This window comes from Lygodium microphyllum, chromosome 14 (assembly GCF_053477565.2).
Source record: "Lygodium microphyllum isolate KBCC chromosome 14, Lygodium_microphyllum_v1.1.10, whole genome shotgun sequence".
Lineage (NCBI taxonomy): Eukaryota > Viridiplantae > Streptophyta > Polypodiopsida > Schizaeales > Lygodiaceae > Lygodium > Lygodium microphyllum.
In genome coordinates, this window is record NC_141148.1 from 43,004,042 (window position 1) to 43,022,288 (window position 18,247).

General features: G+C 40.8%; 1 protein-coding gene across 3 annotated transcripts in view; it reads left to right on the forward strand.

Moving 5' to 3' along the window:
* Positions 1-18,247, forward strand: part of LOC148025541 (uncharacterized) — a 121,436-nt gene that overhangs the window by 82,964 nt on the left and 20,225 nt on the right. For all 3 annotated transcript variants that reach the window (XR_015693117.1, XM_087692743.1, XM_087692745.1), the window contains exons 12-16: positions 2,305-2,398; positions 3,036-3,190; positions 3,659-3,844; positions 3,954-4,038; positions 9,500-9,627. Coding sequence is in view for 2 of the 3 variants with exons in the window: in XM_087692743.1 (XP_087548869.1) it covers positions 2,305-2,398; positions 3,036-3,190; positions 3,659-3,844; positions 3,954-4,038; positions 9,500-9,627 (648 nt within the window). In the remaining variant the exon portion in view is untranslated. The remainder of the gene's footprint in view (positions 1-2,304; positions 2,399-3,035; positions 3,191-3,658; positions 3,845-3,953; positions 4,039-9,499; positions 9,628-18,247) is intronic.

Sequence of the window (18,247 nt, forward strand, 5' to 3'; positions counted from 1 at the left end):
TCAGATATACTAGACTGTAGTTGTATCGCATGTTTTGCACAGCCCATGCGACCACGATGGTCACCCTATGTATTCATCTTATTCTATAATGAAATGGCTATTTCCACTGTAAACATGTATTCTATGATCTATCATTTAATGATTTATGGTTTTTGTTATTTAAAAAATCATCTTATTTTTTTCGTACTAATATCGTACTATGGTTTAGAACTCAAATATTATGATTCATACATATCATACAAAGAAAATTGAAATTAACATGTAAATAGCCTATCTATAATATGGATTGAGTCAAGTTGCAGCATCATGATTCTCATTTCAAAACAATTTGATAAAATGTCAAAATCGAGAATGAATTGTAATATATCATAAATAACTCATAAATGAGAGTAAAGTCGTATAGTATTCAAATCTCAAGACAAGAATATATACTAGATTGACAAAGTCCAATAACTAAACAAAATCACAAAAAAATCAGTCTCTCATCCAAAATCTTGGGCCCTCACGAGTCATTACACATAATCACCATCATGTTTAACATTGCCCAATAGTTTTTGTCAAAAAAACCATGTTTTGGGTTCCAACTCACCGAAAAAATAAAATAAAATAAAAACACCCACGTTTTTTACTCTCAGAAACATTTCGTACTTTAAGAAACGTTTCGTAAGTTTCAAATTCAAAGAAATGCGTTTCTTAGCTGCTATGTGTATATCTTTGGTTCTGAAATTCCATCACATATATTTTTGTACTCAGAAAACTTTGTCCCTAGGGGATTTGTTAATAAAATTTTCTCTTCTCTTGAAAGATATGTCACATATTTGAAGTGTTAATACACACATGACTGCTCCTACATGCAGATTGATCACTTCAATTCACCATCACCCTATGTCCACATACATAGATTGTGCCAATTACAGTTGCCAATGCCTTTCTTTATTTGCCTCATGGGGGCATTTGCATCGTAGGAGGTTCTTAAAATAAAAGAGTGACAGAGTTCCTATTTTAGGCACTGCTCACTCTTTACAACACTGTCCCGTGTGGCTAGCAAAGAGTCAATAATTTGAGAATCAAAAGATGGTGTTATATTTAACACATCTCTTTTGGCTAGAATATTCATACCTACAAAATAGCATTTTAATACAAGTCTAAAGTAATAAAATACTTCTTACCTTCACATGACACAAACTAGTTATGTGAATGCATCTTGCAATCAAAATTGTTCCTTAGAGTGACTAGCTTTTAATCACGAGTCATAAAATACAAATATTAAAGATGATCGAGCAAGCGCACACAAACTGAAAATAAATTTCATGCATGCCTATGAATGCAGGATTGATGAAAACTCCATTGGGACTGTTTGTTTCTAACTTTGTCATAGGGTTGGAATAGCCAACTCTCCAAGAACAACCTTTGTTGCTCCCATGATTATACTAATAGCATAGAGCTACTAGTAAAGTGCTATGTGACTTATGTCACATCATTTCACTTATACCTGTTACCTCACTCTGCTCCACATGAGATATAGGTGAGTCATGATTTTGAGAAACCTCTTTTTATGGCACATCATCGTGTATGACAGTTCATACATCATGCCATACTACATGTCATAATTCGTTGCACAGTTAGGGTAAGGGTTTTGACTCTCAATGGGGAGTAAGGTCTCTGAGTAATGTATGACATGTACAACAAATCCTAATCCATACAACCCTCATGCAATCAGTGTTCACAAATTATCCTTTAATTGTACCACAAAATTAGTAGGTTGCAATACACAGGCATTGAGAAGATGCATCTACAACCAATGAAAACATACACTCTTACATTTATCAGCCAGAAATTATTTGTTTCTCTTGTTTATAGCATAGAAAGTTCACATTAACCTCTCAGACCAACCAGCAAAAAGGAAAAAATAAAAATCAAAAGTTAAACAGTGAAAGGTGGTGAATGAAACCACCCCTTAGGCAACACCTTTTGAGTAGTTTGAATGCTGTGGATTTCCTTGAAGACTCCATGGAAGCTTTGTTGTGAGAAGCGATTGAGGAAATCTAATCCAACAGCATGGGATAAGAGTCTTCATACCTTGTGCATTTTCCCAATCATTCAATTTCTGCACGTGCACAACTGGTGCTGCCAGTGATATTTCTATTTTGAGTTTGCAGGGAGATAACTTTGAGGCACACGAAGTATCATTCTGTTTCTTATTTGTTCAACTTATCGGAATAAAATGAAGAGATACAACTGGTTTTTGATGATTTATAGTGCACATGCCATTTTGTCTATATTCAAGGTTTTCCTGTTTTGTAGATACTCAACTTTGAGCCATGAGAAAGACATGCTGAATGAGCGTTGGGAGGAGCAAAATGCTGCCATGGTGGCATCCCATGAACAGATCATTCAAGTACATATGTCACCTTCATTCTCTTTAAAATTCAAAGTCTCACAGTTTTCGAAGTCTCTCTAGTCTAGCACAGGTCCTCCCAACTGTTCTCGTGAACATAGTTATGCATTTTGAATGAATGTAGCAAATGTAACCTTTTTACAAGAGAAATGGTGTTGATCTATCATTTAAACAGGGCTGGCCAGAAGCTTCCTTAAGAGCCATTACCTACAACTCTTTGAAAATAGGACTGCCACTCTCCTATAAAAAGTAACATGAATCAAATCGTTTGGTCTATAATATGGTGAAAGTCAGTTCAATTGACCAGCATATAGCAACAAATTTATCACTCAACCTGTGATAGTGAATTTCTTTACAATCTTACTCTGTAAGCAGGGTTTACTTGAGTTGTAAGCTTTGTGAAACTCAGCAGAGGCAAACAAGGCATTTAGCCAGAAAAACATATTTCAATGCTGATTATGTAAAAAGGGTGGTCCTAGGCCATCTAGGTAAACTTACGAGTTATATGTAACAGTGGAACAAAGCAGGGTAGCGAAAAAGGGTGGTTCTATGCCATCTGTGCAAACTTATATGTGTTATACATATGAGTGGAAACCAAGCTTGTCTTGATATTCTAACTGATGGAATGACATAACAGGAGCTTACAGAAGAGTTTGAAACAAAGTTAGAAGAAGAACACCAAGCCTATGAAAAGTTGCAGTGTGATTTATTTCAAACCAAAAAAGATTTTGAGGAGATAAAGAAACAGACTGAAGAAGACACAGATCAGGAAATAGAAGAGTTAAAACGGAAGTATGTTAAACAACTTCAAAGCACAACTGTAGTGAATCTTCTTTAAATTGAGAGAATACAGTATCTGGAAGTTGTATCCTACAACCACAAATCTGTTACAATCCTGACAGTTATTCCTTAAGATATAAGTTGTCTAAATTTGCAAAGAGGATTGTCTCATGGAACTGATCTGTTGAAATTCGTCCACATTGTATTTCTTTTTTTTCCTAATGCGAATATAATGATATTACTATCAGAAAATATTTGACTGTGAGTTCTAGACTTACAATTGGCCCTGTGATGAACACTTGTATTTCTTTTTTTTCCTAATGTGAATATAATGATATTACTATCAGAAAATATTTGACTGTGAGTTCAAGACTTACAATTGGCCCTGTGATGAACACTTCTAATTTCTATCAAGTTGACATCCATTATGTTCAGTAAATTAATGAAGGTGTGTTGTTCATGGCTTATTGAATTCTGCAGGTATGAAGCAAGGCTTGCACAGGAAGCAGACACCATTTTAAGGCTAAAAGGTGAAAATGGCCTTTTGAAAAAGAAGTTCAATGAGTTTCAAAAGGACATTGAAGAGCAAAAGGCTGAAATCAAACAGCTTTTTGATCAGAAAAGGGAACTTTATTCTACATTGGGATTTTTTGAAAGAGATATTGTGTAAGTTTTATCCCCTCAGTGAGAAGTGATGTCACAAACGTCTTCTCTTTCACTTTTTGTGCATGTTTCCATTTCAAGGACACTATCTGCTCTAAATTCTCTGGTCCAGATCACTAAAGAAAGATGTGTCTGAGAGAGACGAAACCATAGGAGAGAAGGAGAAGCGCATCTACGAGCTTAAAAGGAAAACTCAAGTGAGCAAGACTTATGGAATGTTTGACTTCCATTAAACAACTGTATATAGCAAAATTAGGTGTTTGTTGTCCAGCTCTTGACACTCTGTACGTAAGGGCATTCATATGTTTCACACACATGTGTGAAAGAGCAACTTTGCAAGCGAGAGGTCAAGTGAAAGTTTGTTACTCTTCTGTTCCATTGTCAACATGGCTACAAAATACAAAATTATTTAATTTTATATTTGTGGTTGCTGCACTCTAAACCACTTTGCACAATGTGGTATGACAAGGGTTTTTCCTGCCTTAACAAGTGACGAAAATTGCATGAGCCAGAGGACATCTAGATCTCTGATGGTGCACTCATTGGACTGCTGGCCCTTTATGCCCCTAATGCTACCCTCAGCTAGTCTCTACCTTGGGTGGATTATTGGATATAGAGTTTCATGTGATTGAGGCCTTGGACGACAGGAGGGGGAGTGCACTGAAAACATGAGAGGAGAGCAGGGAGCATGGAAATTTATCTTCCATATCACGGGACTGTCCTAAAGGTGAAGAACTCAAGAAAAGCTTCTGAAGTGGATGGAGGCAGCCATAGTTTGAGCTCAGCTAACGCACGCCCCTCTCACAGCCAAATGGTCATGTATCTCCTCACATACTAGGAAGAATTAAGCCTCTAGAACTCCATTCCCTCTCAGCCTGACTGTTTTGATCTTCCTCTGAGGCTCACCTGGAAAAGTTAAGCTCCCTGGTTCCATCCTACACAACATTCTTGCAATTGCTTTACTTTGAAGATCTCCCTCAAGGTTGTCTACTATGCTCTTTAAGTGTAAACAAAGAACACCCTTCCTAAAAGTGCAATCATGTTATTTTTGAGCTGCTCTAGGCTGTCATTGAGAGGTGGTTGCAATCAGTCTTTGGTTTACATTACTCTCTTGGCAGCGTGACCTAATGCCCCTAATATATTTTGCTGCTCCATATCCTTGTCTACAGTGAAGTGGTAATCTAACTGATCTGGCTCAGCTTCTCAAACTGCCCAATGAACATGCTTATTTCTTGCCCATTTTTCCTTCAACGCTCTAATTCCAAATAATAGGCTGTCTATCAACCTCCTCCTTACACCTTGAATTAACTGCCTGTGTAGATCTATGCCAACTCTCATTAGACTATGAAGGAAAGTGGAGAAGGGTATGACAGTTGGGAAGTGGAGATTATCTCAAGGTGCCATATAATAGGGATTTCTCTTCTTGGAAAGAAAATGGTGAAGATCCATCTCAGGGACACCATTCTCTATGTAGCCAGGCATGCAACCTCGAAAGTCCATGTGAAGAAGAAGCTTCACACAGGATTCTCTTGGACTGAATTCCTGAAACACAAGCTTTCCCAATAAAGGCTTGATTTAGTTCAAGGCTTTGGATTAATGGTATTTACTCTTGAAGCTATGACAAATGCTTGTTCATGAAGCTGCCTTGAATCACGTGTTATTGGCCCCATTGAAGCAATAAACTGTGTAGTTGTGCAATACACGAAGTAGAGAAGCAGTAATAGGAAGCTATGTACCTGGCTGTTGCTATAAGGACCTGGTTGACCACTAAGCGTCTACCTCTACTAGGGATAGTCAAGTAGTGTGCCAATAGGTGCGCCTCCATGCGATGGAGTCTAAAACCAGCAAAAATTGCTAACCTATTGTGCAATATCAAGGCCAGCCCAAAAACCAAATAGGGGACTATTTGCCCTCTACCCTCTCATTGTGGCAAAACTGGCTTCCACTAGTTGGTTCTTACAGTGAGAGCAAAGTACCTCCAAAGCTTTAAAAGCCTCTCCAATGTCAAAATGCCATCATCTACATAGGGAACCACATGATTCATGCTCCCCAAATCCACAGAGTTGCAACTCTTCTGAGTGCAAGTCACAAACCTAACAGCTGTGTGGTGCAATAATGTAGAAAGTAATTCATCCCCTCTATGAATAGAAGAAACCTGTAGGGAGGTAGGGAGCAGCTGTTTAGAATTCAAGATGGAGCTCCTCTCTCATTTATGCACCTACTCTCTGGCTCGTACAAAGCTGACCCTACTGATCCTCTGCTAATTGAAACCCATGCAGTCCAAATTTTCCTCCAAGAAAGCTCATAAGGACTGCAGTATCATGAACCATTTTAGTGCATCCACTTTGTGGCATCAAAGAAAGTGAAATGTTATCTAGGATGCTCAAATCTTGAGCAAACCCTTCCTGCAAATGTTACATGTATGTGAAAGAACAGGCTAGAATCTGCTGCTAATGATCTTTTCCAGTGCCTTGTTGGTGACTTTTGCTGCCTCCCAACCTGTCTCCCCCTTCCTTCGAACCACAAAAACTATTTCAGGAAGTAGAAAAATCAAATGTATTTCAAGGCTGTCTGGCATCCTGCCTGAGTGGAAGAGCTCCTGAAAGCAGTTGGTGAAAAGGACTTCACCTCCTCAAGGAAGTCAGAAATCAGGATTTGGTCAAGTTGTCCTTCCTCCCTTGGGATATCTCTTCCCCCTGTCTCGTTAGAGCTGCAAGCATTGCCTACTCTAACAGGCAACCAAAAGCAAGGACCCGATTACCTCACCCACCAAGGTGGGGTGCTTGGCACACTTCCTTGCAAGTGGGGAAAGAAGCACTCTATGTGTAGGTTGGGAAATGACACCACTAGAACTTTGTGGCCAATGTCATGAGGACGTGAAATTTTGAGATGCTTTAATCTTGCTGATAACATTTGATTAAGTTATTAATCAAATGTGCAAGCTTGTTTAAGCACATGTGATGCACATGGCAATTATTTCATGGTAATACGCCAAGGACCTCGAGGATACAATGGGTGTCAAAGACAAAAGTTGTGATAAGTCATGCCAATTGGGCTTTGGGGGTTAGTTGGTGTTAGTTTTGAGCCTAGGACAGTTATTTGGCCAATAAGTGTCGGTGGTGACACTAGGGATTAGCATTAATTAATTAATTAATGCCTGTCTAAGGGTCAACAGATATTGGGAACACTCTAGGTTGCAAATGGGCTAGCCAATTTATTTATGGACGGGCACATTTAATTTTGGGCAGGGTCAGAAGGGCTGAAATCAATTTTCAGGATTATTTAATTTTGAAAATTAATTAAATGGCTGGATAATGCTGAAAAACGGGTTTAGAAAGCTTCCACTTGGCAAAAATGCCCATACAAAATGAGAAAACGTTTTTGGGGGTTGGGTCTCAATCATTCAATTAGTTTTATAACTTGGGAGAGAGAGAGAGAGAGAGAGAGCTGTTGGGCCATTTTCTGATCAAAGAACAGCAATTTACTGTAGAAGATAGCCAGCTAGGGGCCTCAACAAGCAGGGGACAGCAAGGAGTCACCTTCCAAGGGCTAGCAACAACATTGCTGATCAGATGGCAACATTTTGGAGGTGCTTGGCGGTAGGTGATTGCATTAAATGTAAGCTAGAGCAGGTAGCAGGCAGAATTTAGAGTTTTCTCACGAAGAAAATCAGATTTCTCTCATCTTGGCTTTCTCTCATCTTCTCCAACCCATTCTTAAGAGATCTTAGCATTTCTCAGTCATTTTGAGCAGATCTAAGCCAAATTTGGTGGACAGCAAAGAGATCTCCAACCCATTCTTAGGAGATCTTAGCATTTCTTGGTCATTTTGAGCATATCTAAGCCAAATTTGGTGGACAGCAAAGAGATCTCTATTGTAAACCCTAAATTTTTGCAAAATTTAGGGTTTGACAGTCACCTTGGAACTTGTGCCAATTAGTGAAGGCATCGTACACTGAATTTAGCACTTGAAATTTGTGTAATTGTCAAAGGAATTTAGATGCCATCCCATTCATTGTAATTTGGGGCAGCATTTGGCCAGTTGGTGGTTCCATTTGTGTAAGTCTTGGGTAAAAAATCAAGGGCCAATTGGCCCAAATTTATTGCTGATTGTTGCTACAACAAAGGGGATTTTGGAACAGCAAAGGAGATTGTGAATCTTAGCTTATACTCATTCCATTAGCAATCAAGTTAAAGAAATACCGAAAGGGTCACCAATTTTGGGGCCAACAAGGTGTCCAATGTCCAAGATTATTAAGGTAATTTGTGCAATTTAAGTTATGTTCATGTGCTGATTGCTGTAACTAAGCGCTTGATCAAGGAATTTCCACCCTTTCCAAGAAGGAAGGCTGGTTTCAGCCAATCCCACAACCTCAGTAAACTCTGTGGCCAACCCCAAAAGCTCCATGGGGCAGGTTGTGTGGAGCACTAGTCTGCAATAGAAAGGCACCATTGAATAGGTCACATCTTGACAATAACAATACATATTTTTAATTAATCTCCTCAACGCACAACTTAGAAGATATAAGGAACCTGAAGGTGGAGACGATCCTCTAATGATATATTACAGCAGGATAATGATGTGTAGGCTGCCAATAACAAAGCCATGCTACACTCCCAACCCAAATGCAATCCTCTGCTTTGAGTCAAGAACACCTGCCACCCTATCCATCCACGATCAATCTCAAATAGTTATAATCATTCATGAACATTTCTTATCGCATTCCTCAATCCACATGCTTGTCATCTGGCTCCATGATCTTGCTTTTGACTTATGTCAATGACAATCAAAATTGGAGGCCTAAAGATGGTGATGATTGTGAAGTAGTTTCACCTTTAATAGGCATGTGCAAAACAACAATCCAACCTTCCTGTCCAACTAGTTTGCCATGTCCTCGCATGACTAGTCTCCAACATGGCAGTCGCTGCCACCCACACTCTGAGACTTTTCGTTCACTTGCCACATGATCTTTCTGCCATGTCAGCAATCCATTGCATATATTTTGGATATATTCTCTCATCTTCTCTATGCTTGTGTACTCATATTTGCTTGCATGCATTTGCATGTTTTTTGAATGAGAGTGATCAAGGGTATTTCAAGAGAACTCTTATTATCAGCCACATTTGAAATCATATCATTCAGAGTCTTAATGGAAACTTGGGATCAGATGCAAGGTGATTCTAGAGTTGCAAAAGGCCCTCAACAAGCATTGCATCATCAATTTAGATGTGGTAGGATTGTATGGCATTGTAGCATCTCCCTTTGTTTGGTGGAAACTCTTTAGTCTGCTTGAAAAACAAAAGACTCAAGACATTTCATGGTGCGCTTGTGAGTAATGCAAAATGACATATAACTTGGCCTTGCAAGTCAACAAATGCAGGGGACTATGGATGTAGACAGATTGATGCCAAAGAATATGGCATAACTTGATTAGCATTACAACTATTAAAACAGATGAGTTGAGCACCTATGTAGCCCATGACCTCACAATCATTGGGACTGGGCTAGTAAAATAATTATTACATGCATTTTGATGGTTTGAGAATTTTTACATCACTTGGAAAAAAGTTATATTCTGTTTGTCCCTTTATGAGACTAGCCTGATAATCACTAAGTATTGTGTCTCCTTTGCTTTTGGACAAATTGTTCTTCTTTCAGGAACTAGAGAAAGTCAAGTTTGTCTTGGACTATAAAATCAAAGACCTCAAACAGACTATTGAACCAAGGGAAATGGAGCTTCAAAATGCAAAGCTTCAGATTGCTAATATGGAGAAAGAGCTGGAGAGGTCCATTCTTCACTTCTTTTTAAATTTAGAGAAATGGATGTGATAATAACACACAATACAAATAAGGAAGTTTCCCAGACCAACATGAATGTACATAATCAATCACGTGTATGGCTCTATCTTGTCCATAAGAAACTTGTCTATCTATAAGCTGGTTTAACTGTGAAGACAAGGACCTTAGGTCACCCTAGTCTTGTTTGTTAAAATGCAGTTTTCAGGATAACTTTGAGTTTGTTCTCTCTTTTCCAAAAGTGGATCTGATAGCCAAAAGTTAGAGCAGAAAAATCACAAGGAATGGTACAATACAAGGCTGTGGGAGGAACCACACTAGCAGTCTATAAGTTACAAACTGTATAAGTAATCTGAATGTCAAAGAAGGTGTCTAAATCCCACATGGCAGGAAAGACATTTAGCTTCTTCCAAATACACAAATCGCCCCGTAGTTTCTCTCGCGTCTGCCTCTTGAGTGTGAATGATCCCTGTCTAAATACAAGAATCATCTCAAAAGTCGTGATATTTTATTGCTCCATGGCCTTACTTTATCTTATTGTCCAAGCATACTAGGTAATAATGCTGGAACTAAGCTCCCATGTTGTGACAGCATTTTTTGGTCCACTTTGTCAAAGAATCTAGGCTGTGAATAACAGTCATCTGCTAACCAGTGGATTTCATTGTGCTTCATTGAAAATCCACATAAGCACATACTAGCTTCTGTCTGTAATCCATGCTAGTGCTCCTCACATTGCAATCATCTCCTCATGAGTACCCTAAAAGACCAGTCTAAGAACTCTTTTCCATAGCTTTTGAGCTTTGGAGAAATGTCCCCAAGTCTTCTTGACCACTCCACGTATTGAGTGTGCCATTTATACTCCACGACCAAGCCAAGCACCTATTTCCAAAATCACTAAGTTGCAAACCTCTCCAACACGGGGATTTGCCTTTGTGAGGGTGTGCTGAAGCATCAAATGATTTCCTGCTTGGTTCAAGGTGGAGGCAGGATGTGGAGGTAAGTTTAGTGGGATCCAGGAGAGTGGGTGTGAAGGGATCCATTCTTTGACAGACCATGTGATGTGGTCCTCTTTGGCTATACTATTAGGCTGGGGAGGAGAATACAAATGAGCAGGATTAAAGCACAGCTAGCAGCAGCCACTCCCCATTGGCACAAAGGGCTGAATCATATGAGTACTTATATGACTTTAGGAGGAGGCTACATGTCAGCTATAGGCCTTGGAAGATATCTCTCTTCCTATGGCTTGTAGCTCACAAGAGCTTAGCAGTTGGCATGTGGCTTAGATATGGCAAGGACCTACTAGCATGCGCAAGATGTGGCAAGCCAGAGGAGACACAGAGACACTGCCTATGGGACTACCCCAGAGCCTAGGAGGTATGGAGGAGAGCCCTTAGAATGATATTTCATGGCACATGAAAGACCATGGTGGCAACCTCTAGGGCTGTAGCCTGGGTCACAGGTAGAGGCCTAGCATGTGGCTATGAGAATGTTCACAGGAGTTTTTCTTTCCTCATCACTAGACAACATTTGAGCAAGATCCCCATTACTTGCAAGCATAGTGGACCCAGGGGCATTGTCACAAATGGATCTGCTTGCCAATATCATAGCCAATACATCTAGACCATGAGATGCAATCATCTTATTGATCTTAAGGGTGTATCCACAAGAGAGACTTTGTTGAGAATGTGGATAGAGATCATTCACAGTCTCCGCGGAGATGGGAGAGGATGCAGGGAAGTTCTGAGAGGAAGAGGAAGAGAAGGCTTTCTTGCACTTTCTTTCATATGGCCCCTCAGATGATTTGGCATTATAGCCCACCAAATTGGTTTTTCAGACAACCATTGTATTGTGATGTTCTTAGTTGCTCTTTACAGAGTTCCTTGTACTTTTGTATTTTACTTTAGGTTTTTTCGTCAAGGTGGTACTAATGGAATTTTTTTTCTTGAAAAAAAAGGATGTGGAGATGAGCTAGGGTTTGCAAAAGAACACATAGAGGGCAGAAACTAACACAAGAAAGAAGATAACTGAATGGATGAATAATGAACAAAAGTGTACAGAATGATCAATGACAGAGCTGTCCAACAGCCAATGGCTCTCGTGGGAGGGGGACTGAGGGAGGAGTCGGAGTGTGTTGTCCACTGAAGGGTGGATCTTGAGTGCTGGAACCACCAGTCAGAGTTGAGATGATGCAGAAAGCTGGAAACCAAAATCCAGCAGTCCCTAATGCCAAAGCTGGTAAATGCAAAAATGTACCGCCTGAAAATGAGGGCAGAGGGTCACATGCAGCAGTGTGTAGCTGAGTGGCAGCTGATAGAGTGATATCGGATGCTGGGGAGCCTGCATTACTGCAAAATGCAACCTGAAAACCGATATGCACAAAGCAGGACTGCAGGCAGCCTGCTGGATTGAAACTGCAGAAGTTTGGAGCTGCAGAAGACAAGTTGCAAGCTGATGAAGAAAGCACTTGACAGTGATGCAACAGCTGGAGAAGGTGGCCGGCGCCTAGGGCTAAAGGAATTGTGGCAGCAGTTGAGCAAAGACAGCCACATTATGAAAAAGGGCGGATGGCTAGAACTGATGGAACCCATAGAACAAGGGATGCAAGTGGCCTAGCACACACTCTATTTATAGATGAGGAGTCAACGAAAAAATGGGGAGTTTGCTTATGGAACACTGAAACACTTTGAGTGCATTTGAGTTCTAGGGTTGTTTAGTGAGCTAATGAAGGTTAAATGTATAATGTGCCCTTTTTAGCTAAACATCCCCTCTCATGCCCAAAATCGGAACTAGAAACAAAGTGCAAGCGTAGTTCACACCGTGTGTACTCCGAGACATCCCACCTCAAAGCAACTAGGGCATCAGTCATCACAATGGGTGCATGTCGGCTACCCTAGAACCTACCAAGACTATAGAGGCGATGGTTATTTTATTTGAAGAGTCTAAATGGCCACCTAGAGAGGCCAAGGCATCAAACAAAGGGTGCACATCAATTGCTTAATGCACTATCAAGACTTCCAAATGTGATGTTTTAGCTACTTTGAACTTTCTTGCTTTTTTTACAAAATTTTTAAAAATGTAACAGTGTCAATGAGAGCGAAAAAGGGATGATTGGCTCACAAATCACAAAACAAAGAGCATGTATAAAGTCACTCACAAGGGCGAGAGATGCAAAGAGTAATGCTATATGATGAGAATGGCATGCAACAAGGTGCCATTTGGACAATGTCTCTCATGGAGGGAATTGTTCACTTGCCCAAGTGCCCTTTTACAAAGATGATGATGATCATGCAATGCAAAGAAAAGGTACAACAAGGAAGAGAGGCCAATGTCAAAGACTACCGGAAAACTGGAAATACCAATGAAGGGTAGAAACCCCCTCTCAACCATGGATATCCATGCCAAAGGAGGAGGATTCCATGTCGGGTCTTTGTGTGGTGCCAAGAACTACGGTGAAATTATGTAGTTTTATAGTGAAGGTGGACTTGACACCCCTTAGTTGGAACAACCAAAGGAGAATTGACCATTTGGTATACGAAGCATGCCCATACTTGATCTTAATAGAGGACTCTTGTGTTGACCAAGTGGCATAGTTGAGAATTGCCACAATAGCAATCCACCACGCAATTGGACCTAGTGGATGAAGAAGGAAGACGTAACATTTCCCAATTGGAAGAGCTGGCCACCTAGAGAGTTAGGACATGCCCAATTGGAAGCGCTGCCCACCTAGAAAGAGGTAACATTTCCCAATTGGAAGAGTTAGCCACCTAGGTAGTTAGGACATGCCTATATTAGTTCTCGAGAGATGGCTCCAAATGGTAACAGTATCATTGACATGCATAGATCTCAACCTTGATAGTTGGCTCTTGTGCTGATCAAGAATCGAGGGCAAAACCACCAAGGTAGCGGTCCATGTGACATGAAAAGAAAGTTAAAACAAACTAGGAGCGTAGTAAATGATGGTAAACAATTAAAAATTTTTCCTTAGTTAAAAGGAAAGAAAGATTGATGCCATGACAAGGGAAAAGGATGTCTGATCTTGAGAGAGAGTATATTGTCTCAGTCTCCAAGTTGATGGAGGCAATACTCACTAGGGCAAGAACCAAAAAGTAAGCCTTTAGCCTAGTTAGGACTAGTAAATACTTCTAATGTTAGTCTTGAATTAAAATACAAAACCCAACATGCAAGGATCGGAAAAGAAACTAGCATACAAGATGTTTCATATTGAGATGCTTTAGAGGCTATGCTAATATGGAAAAGAAAGCTGAGTGAGTCTAGATGCAATAGAAGTAAGCAAAAAAAAGTAACTAAGCATGCAATGGAAGACATGAAAATGTAAAATTGTGGCTAAGCCTAAAAGAAATGTAGTCTAAAGAAAACAGAGCTAGCCTAAGGGTCCTAAGAATGACGTAGGACTCCTAAGAAACTAGCTTAATGGGAGATAACGACCGAACCAATCAGAGATACCATAAGATTGACTGAGAGGGAGATCCAAGATCCACTGTGTTGAGATAAAACACGCTTTACAGTTGATTAGCATTTTTAAACAGCCCCAAAACATGCTTAATTAATGAAAAATGCAATTTTGGTGTGCGGTTCGAGAGAGTTTCAATGATCTCCCAAAACCCTAATTTTTTAGGGCATCCTTTAATATTTATAAATAAACAGGCTGCCCACCATTCAGCCTTATCTCTTCGTGCAGGTTTCTCATCCTTGTGTGTAGATCTCAGCCATCAACCTCCTAACACATGGTGGTCTAGCCTTTGCGACTGCTGCTATCACCTCGTCTACTCCTCTACTACGGTGTCCTACTACTATGTTTTATTGCTGCATTTTACTGTGATGTTTTGCTATTGCGTTTTATTGCGATGTTCAACTCCTGTATCTCACTACTTCACCCACATCATCAGGCATCATCCTCTGCTGTTGTCTTAGTCTCCTCACACTCTAGTGATCAGCGTTTGGTATTTCTCTCACTCCGTCACTTCGATTGGTGGTCACAGCACTTGGGATTCGTCTTTGGTGTACGTCACTCTCCGACACTTCATTGCTTTGCCCTTGGGCATTCTATATACTCTTACATTCATTTATAGCATACATTCACTTTAGAGTTTCTTCTCTCCATATTTGAGTTTTGAGTTTTGCGTTTGTGTTTTGCGTTTAGGGTTTGAGTTTCGCTTGTCTTCGTTTAAGTCTTTGCGTTTTAGTCTTGGTTGTATATGTTGTGTTTTCTTAGTGCAAACCCTAGCATAACTTCACGTGGTATTAGAGCTGGTGCTCTTGTGAAGAGTCGCTTGCAGTGATTGTGGAGGCTAGTCTTTGTGCAAGACTCACATGCGACTCAATTCTGACTCATAATGTCTTAGGCACCTTCTTCTTCGGATCCTATGATGCCCTATCAGGCTTCTCCATCATTGGAGGCTCTGAGAAAGCATTATGGTCTCAAGGAGGAGGTAGACACACCTTCCTCTTTACAATCTTTTTCTCCTCATTTTGATCATCTTACAGATGAAGAGTTTGAGGAGTACTTGCACATCATGTGCAGTTCGGTTTACACTCATCCAACGTGTGCTTCTATTCTATTTAGGCCGATTGGTGAGATTGGCCATCTCTTAGATCTTGGAGGGATTATAACATTCAGCACATACTGTGATCCATCTCCTTTGTCTCTACCAGGCCTTATGTCAAGTTCATATAACCCTTTTGAGTCGTATGAGCTGAAACCCTCTTCTATTTCTCCTTTTGTTGTGCAGGATCCGGATGGTTTTCAGTATGTTAACTTTAATAGAGGAGGCTCTCAAAGCAAATACCCTTCATCAAGTATATCTCTACCATCTGTTTCATTTGAGCAAGTAAACCACACTTCTCAACTCCCTCCCATCCCATTGCTATCTTCTCCACATTCTGATCTACTCACATCCTCATTCGAAAATCTTGGATTACATTCCACTTTTGCTTAAAGCACACTAGGGGTTGGATCATCTATCTCAACTCCTAGCACTGTCTTTTTCTCTATCCCACCATCTACCTACTCTCCAATCATTCCACCTCTTGGTGCATCATTAGGGGGAATTCCACCCTTTAACATTGTACCTTCCATATACCCCCACTTTACCACATCCTTCCACTTTGGGACGGTTGTGATGGGCATTCCCCTCTATACCCTTAAACACTCACAAATCCCCCACACGACCTTTCACATGTAAGGATATCCATCCTTTGCTTGTGGACTATCGTCCCATACCCCTTGGGTCACTTTCATCCTCTACTCCCCGTATCCCTGTCTCTCCACCATGGGCTCCATAAGCGGTTACCATGCCCATACCCAATCCGCCCTTGCCCACATTTGAATCTACTATGCACACTTCTCATATGCATGGTGGGCACTTTGGGATTACTTCCCAAGTGTCCTTCACTCCACCTCCCTATCCACTCTACTTTCATTACACACCTCCATCTCCTAGCACTGCCACTCCTACTGCCACGCCCAAGAATGCCTTCATGAATAAGACTCGTTTTAATGGGTTGAATTTTACCACTTGGTTAAACTTCATACAACGAGTGCTTGAATCTCAAGGACTTTGGGACCTCATTGTTGGTATCGAGCCTATGCCAAAGACCCTCAATTAGCTCACCCTAATCACATCTGTAAATGAAGAGCCGGCAATGCCATAGCCAATGTTGAGTTAATCTAGGGGGCCACTTCCTAAATTCCACTCTCAGTTACAACATTTTCCCCTTGCATTTAAGCATTGGAGTCATCTCATTGACCGCTATGTGGCTCGGGATCGCACTCGATATATCAATCTCGATTTTGAGCTTTAGTAGGTTTCCATTAAGGAAGAGGATGATCTGAAAGTCAAGTTGGCTGAATATCGGTGGTTACTCATCGAGTTTGCCGCCATTGGCTCCCCAAAGTCAAATGACAATCAAGTCACGTTCTTCTTGAACAAGTTGCTCGACAAATACTTCCATTTTATCTAGCACATTATCTCACTACCTCGATTGCTAACCTTCCATGAGTTTGAGTGCCAGTTCTTGTGTTATGCGAGGTTGCATGATCAAGTCCACAGAAAGTCCTTCACACACATCCATTCAAAGAGACAAGCGTTGGATGCCTCTTCTTCAAGAGGGAAAACCACTAGTGGCAAGAACTCGCAAGATGCGAAGGCAAGCCAAAACAAGGGCGACACTACTTTCTCCAACGGAACCAAAGAAACACAATCCCTTTGACAGAAAATTCCTAAGAAAAGTAGGTTTTGCACACACCACTAGAAGTCGGGCCATGTGGACGAGGAGTGTCGTACCAAGGCCCAAGGTTTTCCTCCTAGAACACCATAGCAAACTGTTGCAACTACCTCCACTCTAGCTCTGGTCAATCCAATGGGGCTATGTCTCTCATTGTTACACCATCTGCTCGCTTCATCTATCCCAGTGGCTATTGGACATGTGGCACGTGGATAACCTCAGTAGCCTATCTCCTTCACTACCCCTGAAGGATTGGCTGATTGGTCTGCTAGCAGTTCATCTATTGCACTTTACACATTCATTCCTAGGACACCCACTGCACCTTCTAGGATAACTTCTCCACCTCACCGTACGCGATGGTCACCCACTCAGCCTTTCCCTTTTTAGACTTCCACTACATACTTACATACTCATTGCATTGCACTTAGCTTTGCTTTCTTTTATTTTCAGTTTTGTTTTTTGGAACATCTCACTACTCACCTCTGTGCTTGCAAATTTTTTACCTCTTTTGCAAGGTTTTGTATTTCAATGCAGGGCTAACATGCAAGCTTGCACCAATCCTTCCTGAGCTAGAGAGAGGAGATGTGTGTCGTTCTTTTCATGATTCCATCTACTTGGAGTTTTGCTCTTTTACCAACATGGAGGCTTCCCCTCCCACGCGGATCATGCAATATCTCTCTTGATGCTATCATGGTGGTGACGTCTATCCTTGCTCTTCCAGTAGGGATGCTTCATTATCTTCATCCACATGGTTCCCAGCACCACACGAAGACCAACATCTTTAGGCTCCTCTTCCTTCTTTAGGATCAACATCTAGGTTAGGAGGGGCTTTCTACCCTTCTTGGTATTCTACAGGTTTCAGCACTTGTCTTCGACATCGGCATTTCCCCATTGTTGTATCTTCCTCTATACATTGCATAATTTCATCATCTTTGTACTAGGGTGCTTGGGCAAGTGAATAATTTTCCCACAAGGGACATTGTCCAAGTGGCACCTATTGCATGAGCATTCTTCGAGATGTAGCATATTATGCATCCCATTGTGCAAAGCACCATTGGACAGCCATTTCTACTGATACATTACACCACCAGCCTTCTTCGCATGATGCTCCATCACCTTTCCCTCATCATCACAATCCTTGAGTGGATGGGTAAGCTTGTACTGTCTTGTGATGTGTTGGGTGTATCATCTCTACTCCCGTCTTCTGGGTCATTGTTATTTAATCGGCTACTACCCCTAAAATTAACTTTCCACCACCCACAAAAAAAAAAAGGATTCACTATGGTTCCATATGTCTTTGTAGGGCTTGGTAGGCCACTAGGTAGCCGATGAGCATCCTTTGTCTGATACCTTGTCCTCTTTGGG